Source organism: Anomaloglossus baeobatrachus, chromosome 5, assembly GCF_048569485.1.
Source record: "Anomaloglossus baeobatrachus isolate aAnoBae1 chromosome 5, aAnoBae1.hap1, whole genome shotgun sequence".
NCBI classification, from domain to species: domain Eukaryota; kingdom Metazoa; phylum Chordata; class Amphibia; order Anura; family Aromobatidae; genus Anomaloglossus; species Anomaloglossus baeobatrachus.
Genome location: NC_134357.1, coordinates 444068265 through 444088160, shown reverse-complemented (window position 1 = coordinate 444088160; position 19896 = coordinate 444068265). Strand labels below are relative to the sequence as shown.

General features: G+C 51.1%; 1 protein-coding gene across 4 annotated transcripts in view; it reads left to right on the top strand.

Annotated features, from left to right (window-relative positions):
• Positions 1-19270, top strand: part of PCMTD2 (protein-L-isoaspartate (D-aspartate) O-methyltransferase domain containing 2) — a 48213-nt gene extending 28943 nt beyond the window's left edge. For all 4 annotated transcript variants that reach the window (XM_075350450.1, XM_075350452.1, XM_075350451.1 and 1 more), the window contains exons 5-6: positions 139-262; positions 15129-19270. In XM_075350450.1, coding sequence (XP_075206565.1) covers positions 139-262; positions 15129-15514 — 510 coding nt within the window. In that variant the 3' untranslated portion in view covers positions 15515-19270. The remainder of the gene's footprint in view (positions 1-138; positions 263-15128) is intronic.
• Positions 19271-19896: the final 626 nt, after the last annotated feature.

The following is a 19896-nucleotide window of genomic DNA, read 5'->3' as shown; positions in this document are numbered from 1 at the left end:
TATAGGCTGGACTTTGCATCAGCCATGATCGAAAGGGAGCTGGCATAGCTGTTGAATAGAGACAACAGTGTTTTTATTGATGGCGTTGTGGCCATTTGTTTAAGGAATTTTATTTTTGTCTTCTCCCTCTTTATGTAGCTTACAAAAATAACGCGCACAGGCCCAACAAGCTGGGAAACCAAGAAGATTCTGGCTGTGTCATTCGCTCCTCTGGTGCAACCAAGTAAAATGATAACTGGAAGGCGACACATGCTCCATCTGCGTAAGTGCAGTTATATATGCGTGAGTTGGTGGGGGGTTTTTTCGCTGTTTAATTATAACAGGTTCCCTTTAACGTAACAAAGTAAAGATATGGTCATAATGATGGTGTTGTACTGATTTAATAGATATCTGTAGTTCAGAAATATTGCAGCAAGGGTAGCACTTGCACACCTTCCTCTCCCTGGGGTCTTCATCAAAATTGTGGCGCATGAGCACACTGTCATCTGACAATCTTCAGTAAAAGCACGGATTGACAACTGATATTCTTCAGCAAAATGCTGCTGGTGCACATTGAGATCTAGGCTCATCATTGACCCAAGGTCTGAATCTGCGCATGTGCTGTCCACAGCGCTGTTTTGCTGAAGATCCCCGGGAGATAAATGTGCGCAAGTGCCGCTCTTGCTGCGGGCGGTTTTAGAACAAAATTTAAATAAAACACTTTTATGAACTCAGAGGGACCACTCCAGAGACTAAACCCCTGCCTACAGTTCCCCCATTGAATGAAAAGGTTATTGCTCCAAAACTTCTATAATGAATTAAACAAGAACCAGGCTGCAGATTTCTGCTTTTTACAGGTATCCATTACATCAGTATAGCAGGCTCATTATGGCCATATCTTTACTTTAACATATTAAAGGGAACCAGTCATCAGGATTTTGATATATAAGCTAAAGCCAGTGCTATACTGGCACTATCAGGCTGATTCTATACATACCTGTAGTGGTCAGCTCGGATATTTAGGCTTTCAAATCCAAGAAAGTGAAGTTAATAAATTCAGCAGCTACTTGATTGGCATGAGCAAAGGAGCAGGTAATCTTGTGGGTGGGTATTTATATGGATTCCCGCCCTACCTGCCTGTTGTTCCTCCCTCTCTCTGTTCTCTTTGGTAAGGCCGGTTTCACACATCCGGCTTTTTGCCGTTTTGCCGGATCCGGCGCTCTCCCGTACAGTTAATACAGTACAATGACAGCGCAACAAGCGCCGGTCACATGCTGTCATGTGACCCGGAAGTTACAGCGCTGTCATTGTACCGTATTATCTGTACGGGAGAGCGCCGGATCCGGCAAAACGGCAAAAAGCCGGATGTGTGAAACCGGCCTAAGTATTATACAAACTATTCACTGTGCTGAAGGACCTGTTAGGTCATACCCATTGGCTCCCTTTAAAAAATATTTGTTACAAGAAAGGAAAACTACTCTTAAAGAAGCACTCCCATTTTATCCTCCACAATATATTGCAGACCTCAAATTATATAGCACTGTGTTCTAAGAATTGCTCATTTTGCTCTTCCCACCTGTCACAAACCACCGGGGGGGTCACTCAGAAATCCCCCGCGCTGGCTACCAGTACGTCACAATCGGGGGGTAACAAGTGGGGGTCACCCCTCCTTTATACCTCCCGACCGACAGACAGAGCACGTGACGCGCTCTCTAGCGCCCCTCTTATAGTCAGGCCAATTATGGAATTGCCCGACCATAAGCAAGGAGGCCGCTATACTACTTATGCCGATTATTGAAGGGTCCCCGGTGAGAGTAGGGTATATATTCCCCCGACCTCCGCGGGCGGAATATATCTAAACCTCCCAGAATCTCACTGGCCTCCCCACAATAATCCTTGGCACAACTCGCTGCCACCAACCGCTTCACGGTAACTATTAGCCGAACACACAGACGTGGGATTCAAGATCGAGATAACAGAACAGCCCAAGATTAATTATATAATTTAATCAGCCTAAAGCACACTAGAAACTACAATATATACAATAGGGAATCTACAGAATATACATATGTCAGAGTACAGTTACAATCAAAGCATGGGTTACAAACAGGCATACACAGTTCCAGCAGTTACCTTGTTGCGTCTGGCCACAGGGGGGCGCTGTACCCAGGTTTCTAGGATCCTTCCCACAGATGTTTCCTACACGTGCCCCCAGCGAAAAGAACACTGGAAAATGGCCGAAGTAGGGTTATCAACCTGGCCAAATCCAGGTCCCCTCCTACCTTCGTGACCTCAGAGGGAGCACTGCTCCACCCCTGGCTTGAGTTATGGACAATCCACAACATGGAATGTGGGCCATAACTTTGCCTGGGAGCGTCGTAGGCGGACGCCAATGCTCTCATTGTGACAGTTATGAATTTAGCTACAGAACGAGGGGACTCATGACCTGTCTGCCAGTTCCCCATTGGCTGATATCACGCCTGGGGCATTTCCCAATGTCCTGCTCCCATAAAAAGGGTGTGCTGGCATCGTCCGCATGCGGAGACACCATTTTTATGGTTGCCATATTTATCGGAAATATGGCTTGCGAGATATGAACCATTTTTTACTGGAGTCGTTCTGTCTGGCTATTTCCATAGCCTTGCTAACTAGCTAGCAGCTCCTACTACAGGGTGACGGCAGGGAGTCATCCTGTGTCCATTGTTCCCACACCACCTCATCTCCATATCACAGGACATGGCCATGGAGGTGTAAGTGGAACACTGAGAACAAGAAGGGAGGGGGCACTGCCAGGGGGTGATGAGGGATTATGACTGGAGTCATAATTCATCTTCATATCCCGGGATTTGCCTCACACCTCCCCCCTTTTGAGGGCGCTAGGGGGCAGCACACTCCGGTGTTCCCCCGTGCGCCCGTCCGCGACCTCTCCTTGTCGGGACAGCCCGTCTGCGTTACCGTGGTCACGGCCCCTTTTGTGGCGAATGGTGAAGTTGTATTGCTGGAGCGCAAGGCTCCATCGCAACAATCGCCCATTCGTCCCAGAGACGGTGTGCAACCAGCTGAGGGGATTGTGGTCCGTCTCCACGATGAAGTGGCGCCCGTAGAGATAGGGTTGCAGACGCTGCAGGGCCCACACTATGGCCAGGCACTCCTTCTCCATCGTGGAATAGGCAACTTCCCTTGGTAACAGCTTCCTGCTCAGGTACAAGACTGGGTGCTCTTGGCTCGCAGAGTCCACCTGGCTGAGCACCGCACCGAGGCCGAAGTCACTGGCGTCGGTCTGTACTACAAACGGCCGCGTGAAGTCGGCTGCCTGTAGCACGGGCGGGCTGGACAGGGCGTCCTTTAGGGCCCGGAAGGCTGTCTCGCAGTCCATTGTCCAATCGACTGCAGAGGGCAGCTTCTTCTTGGTGAGGTCCGTCAAGGGCTTTGCCAGGCTACTATAGCATGGAACAAACCTCCTATAGTACCCAGCGGTCCCCAAGAAGGACATCACCTGCTTCTTGGTCCTGGGGGTGGGCCAGGATGCGATGGCTTCCACGTTCTCAGGCTCGGGCTTCAGTGTTCTCCCACCTACCCGGTGACCGAGGTACTGGACCTCGCTCATGGCCAGCTGACACTTTCCCGGCTTGATGGTCAAACCTGCCCAGTGGATCCGCCTGAGCACCTGTGCTAGATGCTCTAGGTGGTCCTCCCAGGTGGGACTGAAGACGGCAATGTCATCCAGGTACGCGGCCGCGTACCCTTCAAGTCCCTTGAGCAGGGTGTTGACCATCCGCTGGAAAGTGGCAGGGGCATTCCTCATCCCGAATGGCATCACCGTGGACTCGTACAGTCCAAATGGGGTAATAAAGGCAGAGCGTTCCCTGGCCTTGCGAGTCAGGGGGATCTGCCAATATCCCCGGCTCAGATCCATGATGGTCAAGTACTGAGCCCCGGCCAACTGATCGAGCAGGTCATCGATGCGTGGCATTGGGTACGCATCGGCGACCGTGACAGCATTGAGCCCCCTGTAGTCCACGCAGAACCGAGTGGTTCGGTCCTTCTTAGGGACGAGGACTACAGGCGAGGCCCAAGCGCTGTTGGATGCCTGGATCACCCCCAGCTTCAGCATCTCGTCAATCTCCTGGCGCATGTGTTGCTGCACCTCCAGGGAGACCCGATATGCTGAACGCCGGATCGGGGGATGATCCCCAGTGTCCACGTGATGGACAGCCAAGTCAGTCCTTCCGGGCTGGTTGGTAAACAACCCCCGGAAGGGGTGTAGGGTGGCCCACAGCTGGGACCGTTGGTCCTCCAAGAGCTGGTGGCCAACCTCCACATCCTCAATGGATCCGCCTGCCCTAACCTGGGCTAGCATATCCAAGAGGGTTTCCGCTTCTCCCTCCTCGGGCAGGTTGCACACGGGGAGCGCACATGCCTCCCGCTCATGATGTGCCTTCATCATGTTCACATGGAAGGGCTTCCGCCTTCCACGGGCAGGGTCCAGGGTGACCAGGTACGTTACAGGGTTGAGCTGCTGGTACACGAGGTATGGGCCTTCCCAGGCTGCCTGAAGCTTGTCCTGTGGTACGGGGACCAGTACCCACACCTTTTGACCCACTTGGTAGGTCCTCTCACAAGCGTTCTGATCGTACCAACGCTTCTGATCGGCCTGGGCTTGAGCCATATTGTCGTGTACCAGTTGCGTCAAGGCCTGCATTTTGTCCCGGAAGCGCACGACATACTCGATAACCGACACTCCAGGGGTGGCCAAATCCCCTTCCCAAGCCTCTTTCACCAGAGCCAGGGGGCCCCGCACACGTCACCCGTACAGGAGCTCAAACGGTGAGAATCCTGTTGAGGCCTGTGGAACCTCCCGGTAAGCAAATAACAGGTGTGGGAGATACCGCTCCCAGTCACGCCCATGGGAGTCGACCAACATCTTAAGCATCTGCTTTAAGGTGCCATTGAACCGCTCGCACAGGCCATTAGTCTGTGGATGGTACGGGCTGGCCACCAGATGTCGCACCTGGACTTGCTTACAGAGGGCCTCCATCAGCTGGGACATGAATTGGGTCCCCCGGTCAGTGAGCATTTCCTGGGGAAAACCCACTCGGGAGAAAATCTCCAGCAATGCGGTGGCCACCTTGTCAGCCCGAATGGACGACAAGGCCACTGCTTCTGGGTACCGGGTGGCATAGTCCACTACCGTCAGTATGAAGCGTTTCCCGGAGCTGCTGGGGATGGCCAGCGGGCCGACCAGATCCACAGCCACCCTCCTGAAAGGCTCATCGATGATTGGCAGAGATACTAGTGGGGCTTTGGGGCGTGGCCCCGCCTTCCCCACTCTCTGACAGGTTTCACACGAACGGCAGTAGGCAGCCACATCGGCCCCCATTTTTGGCCAGTAGAAATGCTGGTTTAACCTGGCCTTGGTCTTAGCGATCCATAGGTGTCCGGCCATCGGAATCTCATGTGCGATCCGCAACAACTCCGTCCGGAACGGATAGGGTACCACCAACTGTCGGTCCCTGGGCCACGCCTCCGGTGAACCCTGCTGGACCGTGGCCCGGTACAGCCGTCCTTGGTCCCAGACCACTCGCTCCGGGTCCGAGTCCGAGGGAGGCTGTGCCGCCTGCTCCTTAAGAGCTTTCAGGCTGTCGTCAGCTTCTAACGCTGCCTGAAACCCCTGACTAGATGTGGCCAGAATCGACGAGACTGTCACATCTTCAGTCAGTACCCCGGGACCTGTGTCCTGGCCTCCACCTGACTCGGCTGCCACTTGGTCAGAAGGGGAAGAGCTATCGGACCTCCGGGAGGCCCCTTGGCTTCCAGCACTCCCACTGCGGGTGACAGCGGCCACAGCCGCTGCGACCGTGGGTCGTGCCTGCTCCTCCTCCGTTCCTGACCAAGTCGCCGGTTCAGGCAGACCTACCTGGCTTCCTGACACCCCGGTTGTGGGGGAACCATGCACCGAGATCTTACCTGGGAGCACTTCCGCTCCTGGACCGGCCCCAATCTCACCTGCCTGTTCCCCTCCTGCAGCAACAGAACCCCGCTGTGAAATCTCTGGGGACCCCACATTTGCTGTGGTAGCCCCCACCCCACACACTGGTCCTCCCCCTGCAGCACCCTGCTCTCTGCTTATCCCTGCAGAGGGCAACAGATCCCAGCTCACAGGCTGGTTACTTGTAGAGGCATTGTCACACCTTTCTCTGACCCCCTCCCCTGTCACAGCTGCAGCTGAGTGTGTGTCTATGGTGTCTATGCAAGCAGAAATATCAGAGTTCACTCCCTCCTCCCTTACATCATTCATAGATAACACATTAACATTGTTAGGAGTCATGTCAGTACGGGCTGAAGGTTCAGCCCTTGGTTGGGGCCCAAACTGGGAGGTTATCTGCCCCAAATCTGTCCCAAGTAGCACGTTTGCAGGGATCCGATCAGTTACCCCCACCTCCCTCACCCCTCGCCCTGCGCCCCAGTCCACATAAATGTCAGCAACAGGCAGCGCCGGGTCAGTGCCTCCAATCCCGGAGACAGCGAGGGTTTTTCCAGGGATCAAGTCTTGGGGGGACACCATCTCAGGCCGCACCAGAGTCACCTCCGAGGCGCTGTCTCGCAGTCCTATGGTCACAGACCGGCCGACGGTGACAGGTTGGAAGCTGTCCAGGGACCTACCACCACCCCCACCCACACAATACACCTTGGGCGGCCCTTGGGACGGGGACGGCGCCGGGGCCTTGGGACGCTGAGGGCACATGGCCTTGAAGTGTCCAGGTAGGTTGCACTGGTGGCACCGTCTTGGCTCTGCCACGGGCCTGGAGAGGGGAGTTGAGGGGGACACCCCCTGCAGTCTAGGGGCAGGTGGGGCAGTCGCAGAATTCATCTTACCCCCTCTCCAGGTGCTGCTGGTGGCTGCTCTCCTGGCTTCAGGAGCCCGATTGTTGGTGTAGTCATCGGCCAGGGCAGCTGTAGCCGTGGACCCCTTTGGCTTCTGGTCTCGGATGAACTGGCGGAGATCCTCAGGGCAGTTCCACAAGAGTTGCTCCGTGATGAACAAGTCCAGGATCTCCGGTCCGGTGGAAAGCTGCAGGCCTTGGGTCCAGTGGTCGGCAGCTCGGGCAAGTGCCCGCCGGTGGTCAGCCCAGGAGTCCTTTGGTCCCTTCTGTAGGCTCCGGAACTTCTTGCGGTAGGACTCTGGAGTGAGGTTGTACTGTTGGATCAGGGCCCGCTTGATGGTGTCGTAGCCCTGATCTGCCTCAGCAGGCAAGTCCCCAAGGATATCCAGGGCCTTACCCCTTAAACGGGGGGTCAGGTATTTGGCCCACTGGTCCTTGTCCAGATGGTGCTGCAGGCAAGTCCGTTCAAAAGCAGTCAAGAAAGAGTCCAAGTCTCCATCCTTCTCCAGCACTGGGAAGTCCTCAACACGGACCTTTGGAAGTTTGGTGTCTCGAAGGTCACGGGTGGCTGATGAGGGCCGGAGCTGAGCTAGCTGCAGCTGGTAGTCACGGTCTGCCTGTCGCTCTCGCTCTCACTCTTCACGCGCTGCCTGCCGCTCTCGCTCCGCAGCCTCACGCTCTGCATGCCGCTCCGCAGCCTCAGCGTCACGCGCTGCCTGCCGCTCTGCCCTGCGCTCTGCCAGGAGTTCCTTGTAGCCCTTCTGGTCTCCAGCCTGGAGAAGGGCCATAGCCATTTGAAGAAGGCTATCCGAGCCTCCCAGGCTCGGTGGAATGGCACGTGGTGATCTGCGGCACGCTGCAGAGCTAGGCGATTCACTGTCCCTTTCAGAGCGGAGGGCTGGCATCTGGCTCGTTGAGGAACCTTGGGTGAGCTCCTCCTCATCTTGTCCAGCAGTGCCAGGTTGCGCAATGTCCTCGGCAGAACGGTTTTCTGGCGTCGAGCTCCTGGAGGACTCGTGGGCAACCTCCTCATTGCTGTCCACAGCACCGTCCTCCCTCTCTTCGGCTCCTGCCTTAGCATTGGCCAGTTGCATAGCTCTGCTCCTGGTGCCATTCTTGCAGACTTTTGGTCACTGACACAGAACTGACACCTGATGCCTCCACACACCTTACAGTATCTGCACTCTGACACTCTAGTGTTGAGCTAGTCTGAAGACCCCAGCAGCCACAGCTGCTGCAGGCAGTCTTTAGTGTCTGGGAGTATGGGTCTCACACTCACACACACTATTATCTCGATCCCACCGCTTGCCACCAATATGTCACAAACCACCGGGGGGGGGGGGGGTCACTCAGAAATCCCCCGCGCTGGCTACCAGTACGTCACAATCGGGGGGTAACAAGTGGGGGTCACCCCTCCTTTATACCTCCCGACCGACAGACAGAGCACGTGACGCGCTCTCTAGCGCCCCTCTTATAGTCAGGCCAATTATGGAATTGCCCGACCATAAGCAAGGAGGCCGCTATACTACTTATGCCGATTATTGAAGGGTCCCCGGTGAGAGTAGGGTATATATTCCCCCGACCTCCGCGGGCGGAATATATCTAAACCTCCCAGAATCTCACTGGCCTCCCCACAATAATCCTTGGCACAACTCGCTGCCACCAACCGCTTCACGGTAACTATTAGCCGAACACACAGACGTGGGATTCAAGATCGAGATAACAGAACAGCCCAAGATTAATTATATAATTTAATCAGCCTAAAGCACACTAGAAACTACAATATATACAATAGGGAATCTACAGAATATACATATGTCAGAGTACAGTTACAATCAAAGCATGGGTTACAAACAGGCATACACAGTTCCAGCAGTTACCTTGTTGCGTCTGGCCACAGGGGGGCGCTGTACCCAGGTTTCTAGGATCCTTCCCACAGATGTTTCCTACACGTGCCCCCAGCGAAAAGAACACTGGAAAATGGCCGAAGTAGGGTTATCAACCTGGCCAAATCCAGGTCCCCTCCTACCTTCGTGACCTCAGAGGGAGCACTGCTCCACCCCTGGCTTGAGTTATGGACAATCCACAACATGGAATGTGGGCCATAACTTTGCCTGGGAGCGTCGTAGGCGGACGCCAATGCTCTCATTGTGACAGTTATGAATTTAGCTACAGAACGAGGGGACTCATGACCTGTCTGCCAGTTCCCCATTGGCTGATATCACGCCTGGGGCATTTCCCAATGTCCTGCTCCCATAAAAAGGGTGTGCCGGCATCGTCCGCATGCGGAGACACCATTTTTATGGTTGCCATATTTATCGGAAATATGGCTTGCGAGATATGAACCATTTTTTACTGGAGTCGTTCTGTCTGGCTATTTCCATAGCCTTGCTAACTAGCTAGCAGCTCCTACTACAGGGTGACGGCAGGGAGTCATCCTGTGTCCATTGTTCCCACACCACCTCATCTCCATATCACAGGACATGGCCATGGAGGTGTAAGTGGAACACTGAGAACAAGAAGGGAGGGGGCACTGCCAGGGGGTGATGAGGGATTATGACTGGAGTCATAATTCATCTTCATATCCCGGGATTTGCCTCACACCACCCAGTTAATTATTTTCTCTGCTCTGTGTTGAAAAATGAAGTCTCATGTCCCTCCATAAATCATCCCCTCTTCATCTCCTGACCCAACTGCTCCACCCCTCCTCCCCTGCCATTGACTTTTGCAGTGATGGCTCATGCAGGGAAAGGGTTTTTAATTGCATGATGTCCATAGACGTAATGGAAGAGCAAAGAATTAACTGTAGAAGGGCAAAATGAGCAATTGTAAGTACAATGTACTATATAATATGATGGCTGCAATCAGTGGCGTAACTAGAGTTGGATGGGCCCCGGTGCAAAGTTTAGACCTGGGCTCCCCCTCCACATACACAGACACTTGGGGTAAGGCATACCTCCCAACTTTTAAAGAAGGAAAAGAAGGATAAAGTTTGCACATTTTTAGGCCACGCCCCCTAACCACACCCATTTCACAGTCACGCCCATATCCACTCCCCATCCACACCCATTCAGCATGGACACGCAGGCAGCCGACGGGCCTCCAGCATGGACACGCAGGCAGCCGGCGGGCCTCCAGCATGGACACGCAGGGAGCCACAGTGAGGCGGCCGGTCGCCCACACAGTGAGGTGGCCGGTCGCCTTCACAGACAGGCGGCAGGGGGGCGCCCGCACAGACAGGCGGCAGGGGGGCGCCCGCACAGACAGGCGGCGGGGGGGCGCCCTCACAGACAGGCGGCGGGGGGGCGCCCTCACAGACAGGCGGCAGGGGGGCGCCCTCACAGACAGGCGGCCGGGGGGCGCCCGCACAGAAAGGCGGCCGGCCGACCGCACAGACAGGCGGCCGGCCGACCGCACAGAGAGGCTCCGGCCGGGGGTGAGGGGGTGAGGGGGGGAGGGAGGGAAATCAGCGCTGGGGAGATTTTACTGTACCAGCAGCAGCACAGGCAGCGCTCCTCTCTGTTATGCCACATCTACTGGGATGGTAGGAGGGAAAAGCAGGGAGGCGGAGAGAGAGTGGGTGGGCGGAGCCCGGGAGCCGGCCGTCCCGATCGTGGCAACGGGACAAACAACGCAAAGCGTGAAAGTCCCGCTGTATCCGGGACGGTTGGGAGGTATGGGGTAAGGGATAATGACACTGACACTCGGGGTACAGGATAATGACGCTGACACTTGGCTCTCACCCAGAGCACCCTGAAATCCCTCTATCAGCACCCAGCTTTCCTATGTTCTGATATTTATCTTGTCCTCAGCACCCAGCTTTCCCATATCAGAGCATGAGAAAGCTGGGTGCTGAGAGATGTATATCAGAACATGGGAAAGCTGGCTGCTGAGAGATGTATAGCAGAACATGGGAAAGCTGGGTGCTGAGAGATGTATAGCAGAGCATGGGAAAGCTGGGTACTGAGAGATGTACAGCAGAGCATGGGAAAGCTGGGTGCTGAGAGATGTACAGCAGAGCATGGGAAAGCTGGGTGCTGAGAGATGTATATCAGAACATGGGAAAGCTGGGTGCTGAGAGATGTATATCAGAACATGGGAAAGCTGGGTGCTGAGAGATGTATATCAGAACATGGGAAAGCTGGGTGCTGAGAGATGTATATCAGAACATGGGAAAGCTGGGTGCTGAGAGATGTATATCAGAACATGGGAAAGCTGGGTGCTGAGAGATGTATATCAGAACATGGGAAAGCTGGGTGCTGAGAGATGTATAGCAGAGCATGGGAAAGCTGGGTGCTGAGAGATGTATAGCAGAGCATGGGAAAGCTGGGTACTGAGAGATGTATATCAGAACATGGGAAAGCTGGGTGCTGAGAGATGTATATCAGAACATGGGAAAGCTGGGTGCTGAGAGATGTATAGCAGAGCATGGGAAAGCTGGGTGCTGAGAGATGTATAGCAGAGCATGGGAAAGCTGGGTGCTGAGAGATGTATAGCAGAGCATGGGAAAGCTGGGTGCTGAGAGATGTATAGCAGAGCATGGGAAAGCTGGGTGCTGAGAGATGTATATCAGAACATGGGAAAGCTGGGTGCTGAGAGATGTATATCAGAACATGGGAAAGCTGGGTGCTGAGAGATGTATATCAGAACATGGGAAAGCTGGGTGCTGAGAGATGTATAGCAGAGCATGGGAAAGTTGGCTGCTGAGGGAAAGAGCCTTTTTCCCTCAGCACAAAACATTTCCATCCCATACTTGTATCTTTGTCCCCCCTGTATAAAGTTCTCAAAATACTATAACAGCCCCCACATAGCCTTCCAAATAATTGTATAAAGGGTCTCACATAACCCTTCATATATTAGAATGCAGATACATAGCCCTCCATATATTATAATGCACCCCCATAATCCTCCATGTATAAAGTAGCCCTTCAATTATAATGCATTTCCCATAGTTCTCCATGTATTAAAATTCACCCCATAGTTCTCCATATATTATACTGCACCACATAGAACTCCATGTTTTATAATGCACTTCCATAGTCCATGTATAAGGTAGCCTCCATAGTCCTCCATATATTATAATGTAGCCCCCATAGTCCTATATGTATTATAACACAACCCCATAAAACTTCAGATGGTATTATGCAGCCCCATACTCCTCCATGTATAATTCACCCCTATATTCCATGTATAAGGTGTCCCTTCATTTTGTATTATACAGCACCCCCCCGACCTCCATTTTAATGCAGCCCTATAGACCTCCAGTATAATGCAGCCTCATAGACCTCTATGTATATTACACCTCTATATTCAATGTATAAGGTGTCCTTCATGTTTATTATGCAGCCTCACCAGGCCTCCATATATAATAATGCAGCCAACCTCTCCAGGCCTCCATGTATAATATAGCAGCCAGCCTCCCAGGCCTCCATGTATAATATAGCAGCCAGCCTCCCCAGGCCTCCATGTATAATAATGCAGCCAGCCTCCCCAGGCCTCCATGTATAATAATGCAGCCAGCCTCCCCAGGCCTCCATGTATAATAATGCAGCCAGCCTCCCCAGGCCTCCATGTATAATAATGCAGCCAGCCTCCCCAGGCCTCCATGTATAATAATGCAGCCAGCCTCCCCAGGCCTCCATGTATAATAATGCAGACAGCCTCCCCAGGCCTCCATGTATAATAATGCAGCCAGCCTCCCCAGGCCTCCATGTATAATAATGCAGCCAGCCTCCCCAGGCCTCCATGTATAATAATGCAGACAGCCTCCCCAGGCCTCCATGTATAATAATGCAGACAGCCTCCCCAGGCCTCCATGTATAATAATGCAGCCAGTCTCCCCAGGCCTCCATGTATAATAATGCAGCCAGCCTCCCCAGGCCTCCATGTATAATAATGCAGCCAGCCTCCCCAGACCTCCATGTATAATAATGCAGCCAGCCTCCCCAGGCCTCCATGTATAATAATGCAGCCAGCCTCCCCAGGCCTCCATGTATAATAATGCTGCCAGCCTCCCCAGGCCTCCATGTACAGTATCATGCAGCCTCCCCACCCCAGGCCTCCTTGTACAGTATCAGGCAGCCTCCCCACCCCAGGCCTCCTTGTACAGTATCAGGCAGCCTCCCCACCCCAGGCCTCCATGTACAGTATCATGCAGCCTCCCCAGCCCAGGCCTCCATGTACATTATCATCCAGCTTTCCCACCCCAGGCCTCCTTGTACAGTATCAGGCAGCCTCCCCACCCCAGGCCTCCTTGTACAGTATCAGGCAGCCTCCCCACCCCAGGCCTCCATGTACAGTATCATGCAGCCTCCCCACCCCAGGCCTCCATGTACATTATCATCCAGCTTTCCCACCCCAGGCCTCCATGTACAGTATCATGCAGCCTCCCCACCCCAGGCCTCCTTGTACAGTATCAGGCAGCCTCCCCACCCCAGGCCTCCATGTACAGTATCATGCAGCCTCCCCACCCCAGGCCTCCATGTACAGTATCAGGCAGCCTCCCCACCCCAGGCCTCCATGTACAGTATCATCCAGCCTTCCCACCCCAGGCCTCCATGTACAGTATCATGCAGCCTCCCCACCCCAGGCCTCCTTGTACAGTATCAGGCAGCCTCCCCACCCCAGGCCTCCATGTACAGTATCAGGCAGCCTCCCCACCCCAGGCCTCCTTGTACAGTATCAGGCAGCCTCCCCACCCCAGGCCTCCTTGTACAGTATCAGGCAGCCTCCCCACCCCAGGCCTCCATGTACAGATGCAGCCTCCCCACCCCAGGCCTCCATGTACAGATGCAGCCACCCCACCCCAGGCCTCCATGTACAGTATAATGCAGCCTCCCCACTCCAGGCCTCTGACCACCGTGTACTCATATATATATAAAAAAAAAACCCAAGTACTCACCGCTCTCCTCCTTCCACTGCTGCTCTGTCCTGACGTCTCCTTGTTCCACTGATGCTGTACTCCCGAGTCCCTGCTCTCCTCCTTCCACTGCTGCTCGTCCTCCCGGTGCTGCGGTCGGCGTCCTCCCTCCCTGCGCTCTGTGCACTCAGCACAGCAGTCGCACAGGAGTGACGTCACCGCACAGGCACAGGGGCAGAATGATGATGCAGAGCGGCGCCGGCCGCTCTTTGCTTCATTATTACTGTGCGCGGTGAAGGGGGAGGGGGGCCCCGGTGCCGCCGCTGACATCGGGCAGGAGGGCCCGGTGTCGGGGGCGGCAGCGGGTCATATAGTGGGCGCGTGCACTGTGATAGATCAGCGCAGCTTCTCTCTCACTGAGAGGAGCTGGCTGCTGATCTGCCGGGTCCCCGCGGGCCCCAAACCGCCCGGGCCCGGTCGCGATCGCGACCGCTGCGACCGCGGTAGTTACGCCACTGGCTGCAATATATTAAGAGGATAAAAATTTTGATGGGAGTGCTTCTTTCATTAATTAGTACTTTGGAATCTATAGACATAGTGCAGACTTTGTGTCTAACCTGCGAATGGGGATTATTTGCAGATATTGCTGATCTGTCACTTAAAGGGAATCTGTCAGCAGGTTTTTGCTACCTCATCTGAGAGAAGCATGATGTAGGCACAGAGATCCAGGGTTCAATGATGCATGACTTAGATTAGTGGCTGCAGCCGTTCTAACGCAGTGAAAGATTTGACATTTTGCATGTAGCAGTGCTGGGAGAGCTATACCGCCTCCTCCAGGCTTTCAGTGTACATTTCCATAGACAGAAGCTGCTAATCACAGAAAGGGGCAGAGTCGGACTACAACTCACGGCTGCTGAGACCCACTAATGATAGAGATAAGAGACTTATACTATACTAACATTGCAGGTAAACAAAAAGACTGTCATAAGACTCGCAGGGTGAATTTTATGTTTTAACTCTTGCAGCATGCGGTCTTTAGATAACATTGCACAAACATGCTGACAAAGTCCCTTTAATGACCACAATTGACACCTAATAGACTTTTTTAACTATAATGGGGTCCATTGAGTTTCCAGCATGACTTTAATTTTATAAGAGAAAATAGCCCTGCATGCTGTAGGTTTTTGGTTTTTTTGTTTGTTTTTTTATTTTTATTTGTTTTGATCCTGTGATTTGAGGGGCATTCAGTCCAGATGTGAATACAGCCTAAGTTGTCATCTCCCCTTCCTTTCTACTATATACGCTATTATATATTCTTCACAACCTTCAGGCTCCTGGAAAGTGAGGAAGAAAAATTAGTCACACTGAACCTTCTAGTCATTAATTCCACTTCTTCATTTCCTTAGCTCCTCCAAACGTGCGTTCACTTCAAGACTTGGCTCGATTTGCCATCAGGAAACATATTAAGAAGAACCGAAAACGACCGATCAACTGCGCCACCGTTAATCTATACGAACTGTACAAACCACGCATCAAACAGACTCGGCGGCGGCGACGACGAAAGGAGAGCATAGTCTTTCTGAACCAAGATGGTATTGACAGCCACCCTCTAAACCCCTTTGATGACAACAACAATTGCGAAGACTTGGAGGAAGATTCAAGAGCGGAGAAGCAGCGAGTCGTCAATGATACAAAGTCTGACCCTCCAGTTAATTTTCTCCGAGAGAAGATCCTGAGCCTGCCTCTTCCAGATCCTCTGAAATCATATCTACTCTACTACCGAGAGAAATAAACTCCAGGATAATATGGCTGCCGTGCCATTCTTTTTTTTTTTTCTTAATTTTTAAACCGACTGGCATCTGGTCTTATGGCGAAGATGACCAGACCTTTGCCCCTTTTGACCAGTGTTTCTCCAGCGCTGTAGCAGATTTATTTTCAAATGTCCGAGCAACCAGGGGATGGTTTTCCTAGACTCCAAAATGTTCAGTGTCTTTTTGCGAAACTTTCCATTGTTGGCGAAACTAAGGAACTGACTTTGTTTCTCTAGAATAATAAGCACAACTTTTTTTTTTCTTTTTTTATTTTCGCCCTCGTTCCTCGCTTCCTCCAATCGTGTTTTATCTGAAGCACTTATTATATTTGGGCTAATCTTCCAGGTACTACTGCATCTTGTGCAGGGACATCCCCCATAACTTAATTCTGCATCAATGTTGACCTAGACTTCTATTCGCAGACCTCGGTGATGGAGAATCCCTTTGTTACAGCTTTTTGGATAAAACCTTTAATATAAATAACTGTTTATTTCAAGTAAGCATGACGGAGCGTCATATGCCTTGGCTGTAGCTTTACGGGGCAGATGTCATGCAAACTATGCACCATTTTGCACGTGAGATTTCTCTATACTGGATCCTTCTGCAAGTACAAGAATCTATTATTGAATACATGATCTACAACATCAGAGTGAATACTTCTGCCTCCTCCCTTCTGATAATGCCAGACAGAGCAGGCTATTGTTCACAAAGCGCGCATGTCCTATATGGATCCCATTCTGAATCCTTAGGATATAAAAGTTGTACACATCTGTTGTCTCCCCCTAGTGGCTGAGATTAAAATGACAATGTGATTTCTCTACTCATGTTTATTAGAACAAGGTAAATGTGAAAATATATATAATATTCTAATTATTTTTCCTCTAAGGAAAAGTGTTGAATAACTTATTGGACTTCACAGATATCCAATAAGACAGAACGTACTCATGACAAGGTAATCACTGCTTATGGAAATTGGAGATTAAATGGGTTTTTTTCTATTTACAGGGAAGTTGTATCACCAGACAGTTTGCATTAGCAAAAAAACAAAAAAAACAAAACCATTTGCATTAAAAAAACCCAAACTGGTCGTTGCCCACCCTTCACAGTCCATTGCTGAGTTTGCCTCACAGAGACACCGGAAGCAGTGAACTAATCACTGCATACAACAAGAAAGTGCTGCAGTCAATCGCTGAGCTAAGCAGCTCTGCCCATGTAGGCAGCATGATCCACTGAGCTCACTGACTGGCTGCAGTACTGTTGACATGACGTAAGCACTGCAAAAAATGGGAGCAGAACTAGACTCTGTGGGATTTGGGGCAAAAAGGGTGTGTTTTAAACAACAAATTTCCTGGGGAGAGAAGTTTTATGAAAACAGCTCCTCTTGACCTGAATTGTGCATAATGAATAGATCACTGCAGCCTGCTGTACTTGGCAGTGGCCACAAGGTGGAGCTAGATTACATGGCTAAATACTGTGGATAGGTCAATGCAGCATGTGGTACTTGTTAGTGGCCACAAGGTGGCACTAGATTACATGGCTAAATACTATGAACAGGTCAATGCAGCCTGCTGTACTTGGTCGTGGCCACAAGGTGGAGCTAGATTACATGGCTAAATACTGTGGATAGGTCAATGCAGCATGTGGTACTTGTTAGTGGCCACAAGGTGGCACTAGATTACATGGCTAAATAATATGAACAGGTCAATGCAGCCTGCTGTACTTGGTCGTGGCCACAAGGTGGAGCTAGATTACATGGCTAAATATTGTGGACAGGTCAGTATAGCCTGCCATGCTCTAGTATAGCCACAGATATTGTCTGCGCTGCATGGCTCAGTGCAGAAGACAAGTGAATAGATTGTGTTTGTGCTGAATTTCAGCCACAAGGGTGAGCTGTAAAACTTAAATTTCTATGTATTGTGTGACCATATGCTCGGCATAGCATTATGCTCCATCCAGCACTTATCGGGGTTCATGTATGAGTGAGGGGGTGTTTAAGTGCTTTGTCAATTGTGTTAAAGGTTGTTGTGTGTGAGTCACAGGTATTTGGGGTATTTAAAAATAAAGCAACAAAATCTCTGCTCTGAGCAGTATTTAATATGTGCTATTGGTTAAAAGGGACCCATATATTTATTGGTGTTCTCATCCCTCCAGTTCTTTGATACTTAAAGTGGTTAGTCAAATTTTGTGTCATTTTTTTTTTTTCCCTAAATGCATGTATTTTACGTTAAAAATCAATTTTGCAATTGGGTTTCAATTTGCCCCATTTTGTCTTTTACGGACTTTTTTTTTTTTTTTTTTTTTTTTCTTCCCCTGCACTTTGAACTTTAACATAGCCTGTTGTGATTAAATCAGCTGAGTACAGCTTCGAAACACATCAATTAACAGTATAGTTTGTAACACTTTATAACGTAGTATGTGGCCATAAATCCGCCAAGTGGAGTTTTCTTTAAAAGGGTTGTCCACTACTAGGACAGTCTCTTCTGATTCCACGTTTCTCCCAGGTAAAGTAATAAAGCCTATACTCTCCTCCCATACTGGCATAACTCACATGACTTCATGTGGGCCCCGCGTCCAATCAGCCCTGCTTCCTTCTCCCCACCTTTTGGTCCAAAACTAGTTAATCAACAGGAAGTGAGTGCTATGGATGAGCTCACTTCCTGAACTCCACTCAGCTGATTAATGGCCACATACTACATTAAAGTTGAATATGCAGCAAAACTAAAGGGTGCTTTACACGCAGCACGATGTCGCTACCGTAAGCATCCCCCCCCCCCCGTAGTTTGTGCGTCACGGGCAAATCGCTGCCCATGGTGAACAATATCGATAGGACACGTCACACATACTTAACTTCGTAGCGACGTCGTTGTGGGCGGCGAACAACCCCTTTTTTAAGGGGGAGATTCGTGCTCGGTTACAGCGACGTCACACAGTGGCCCGCCAATAGAAGTGGAGGGGCGGAGACAAGCCGCATTAACGACACGCCCACCTCGTTGCCGGCAGGACGCAGGTACGTTATTCGTCATTCCCGGGGTGTCACACGTAGCGATGTGTGCTGTTTCAGGAACAACGAACAACCTGCGTCCAGCACCAGCAACAATATTTGGGAAATGAGCGACGTGTCAACGATCAATGATAAGGTGAGTATTTTTGATCGTTAGCGGTCGCTCGTACGTGTCACATGCAACGACGTCGCTAACTAGGCCGGATGTGCGTCACGAATTCCGTGACCCCAACGATATCTCGTTAGCGATGTCGTTGCGTGTGAAGCGGCCTTAAGTCTGTAAAATCAAAACACTGCAAATTTATAATCAAATCTGCTTAAGAATTTTGGCTCAAAATACATGCTTTTAAGTAAACCGTAAACAATTGACCTCCAAAAGGTTGTTACCCCATTTATGTTAAAGCTTTTAGTAAGTGAGCAGAGTGATGTGTACATAAGATGTATTACCTTTTAGTAATGGATGGCAGTGTGTATGCCCCATGATGCCATGGAGAAGACCAGGGTGTGACGTGAGGTGGGTTTTGGCTCTTTCCACTAATACTTTTGCGGTTTGGGTTTGACCCATTACAAGACTTCAGTGCCAAATGGCAATTTTTTTGTTTTTCTTTTTAATTTCTTCAATATTTGTTCTGTTTCATTAAGATTGACATTACAACTGATGCATCCTGTATTACTTGTGCTAATGATATTGTTTGTATATTTTATGTAGTCTTTAAATATAATTTTTTTATTTCTACCCTTTTTTGTATCCATGTCTTTTTTTATGTAATAAGTTTGAAGATGGGATACAGGGGGAGGTTCTTATCTTGGGATTTGTGGTTTTTGTATTTTTCATATTATAAGATGCACCCCAAATTTAGAGAGAAAAAAGGTTAAAGGGGTCCTTATACTTTAGTGGTGTCTTACGGACGGGGGGGGCGGCAGTGGTGGTGGAGCGGGATCACAGGAGGCAGGGGTGGTGGTGGAGTAGAACGATGCTGCGGTAGGGGCTGTGTTGGCCACGGGCGTCGTGCTGGCTCTGTGGAGCAGAGCGGTGCGGCGGGTGTCACAGATGCTCTGTCAGTGGTGTGGTCGGCAAAGAAATGGTGCCTGGAGTCGGCGCGTGAGCAGATTTAGCTCTCGCCTCAATGACCAGTCGAGATCTCATCTGCACACGCGCTACCTCAGAGTGTCATTTTTCTTAAGTTCGCCGCTGGAAGATCAATGGGCTGGAGGCAGCGCGTGTGCAGATGAGATCTTGAGCACAGAGCCCCACCTGCGCACACTCTGACTCCGGGCACCATTATTTGAAGCCTGCACCACCGACAGAGCATTTATATAAGATGGGGAGAACGAGTTATAAAATAATGAAAGGTAAAGAAG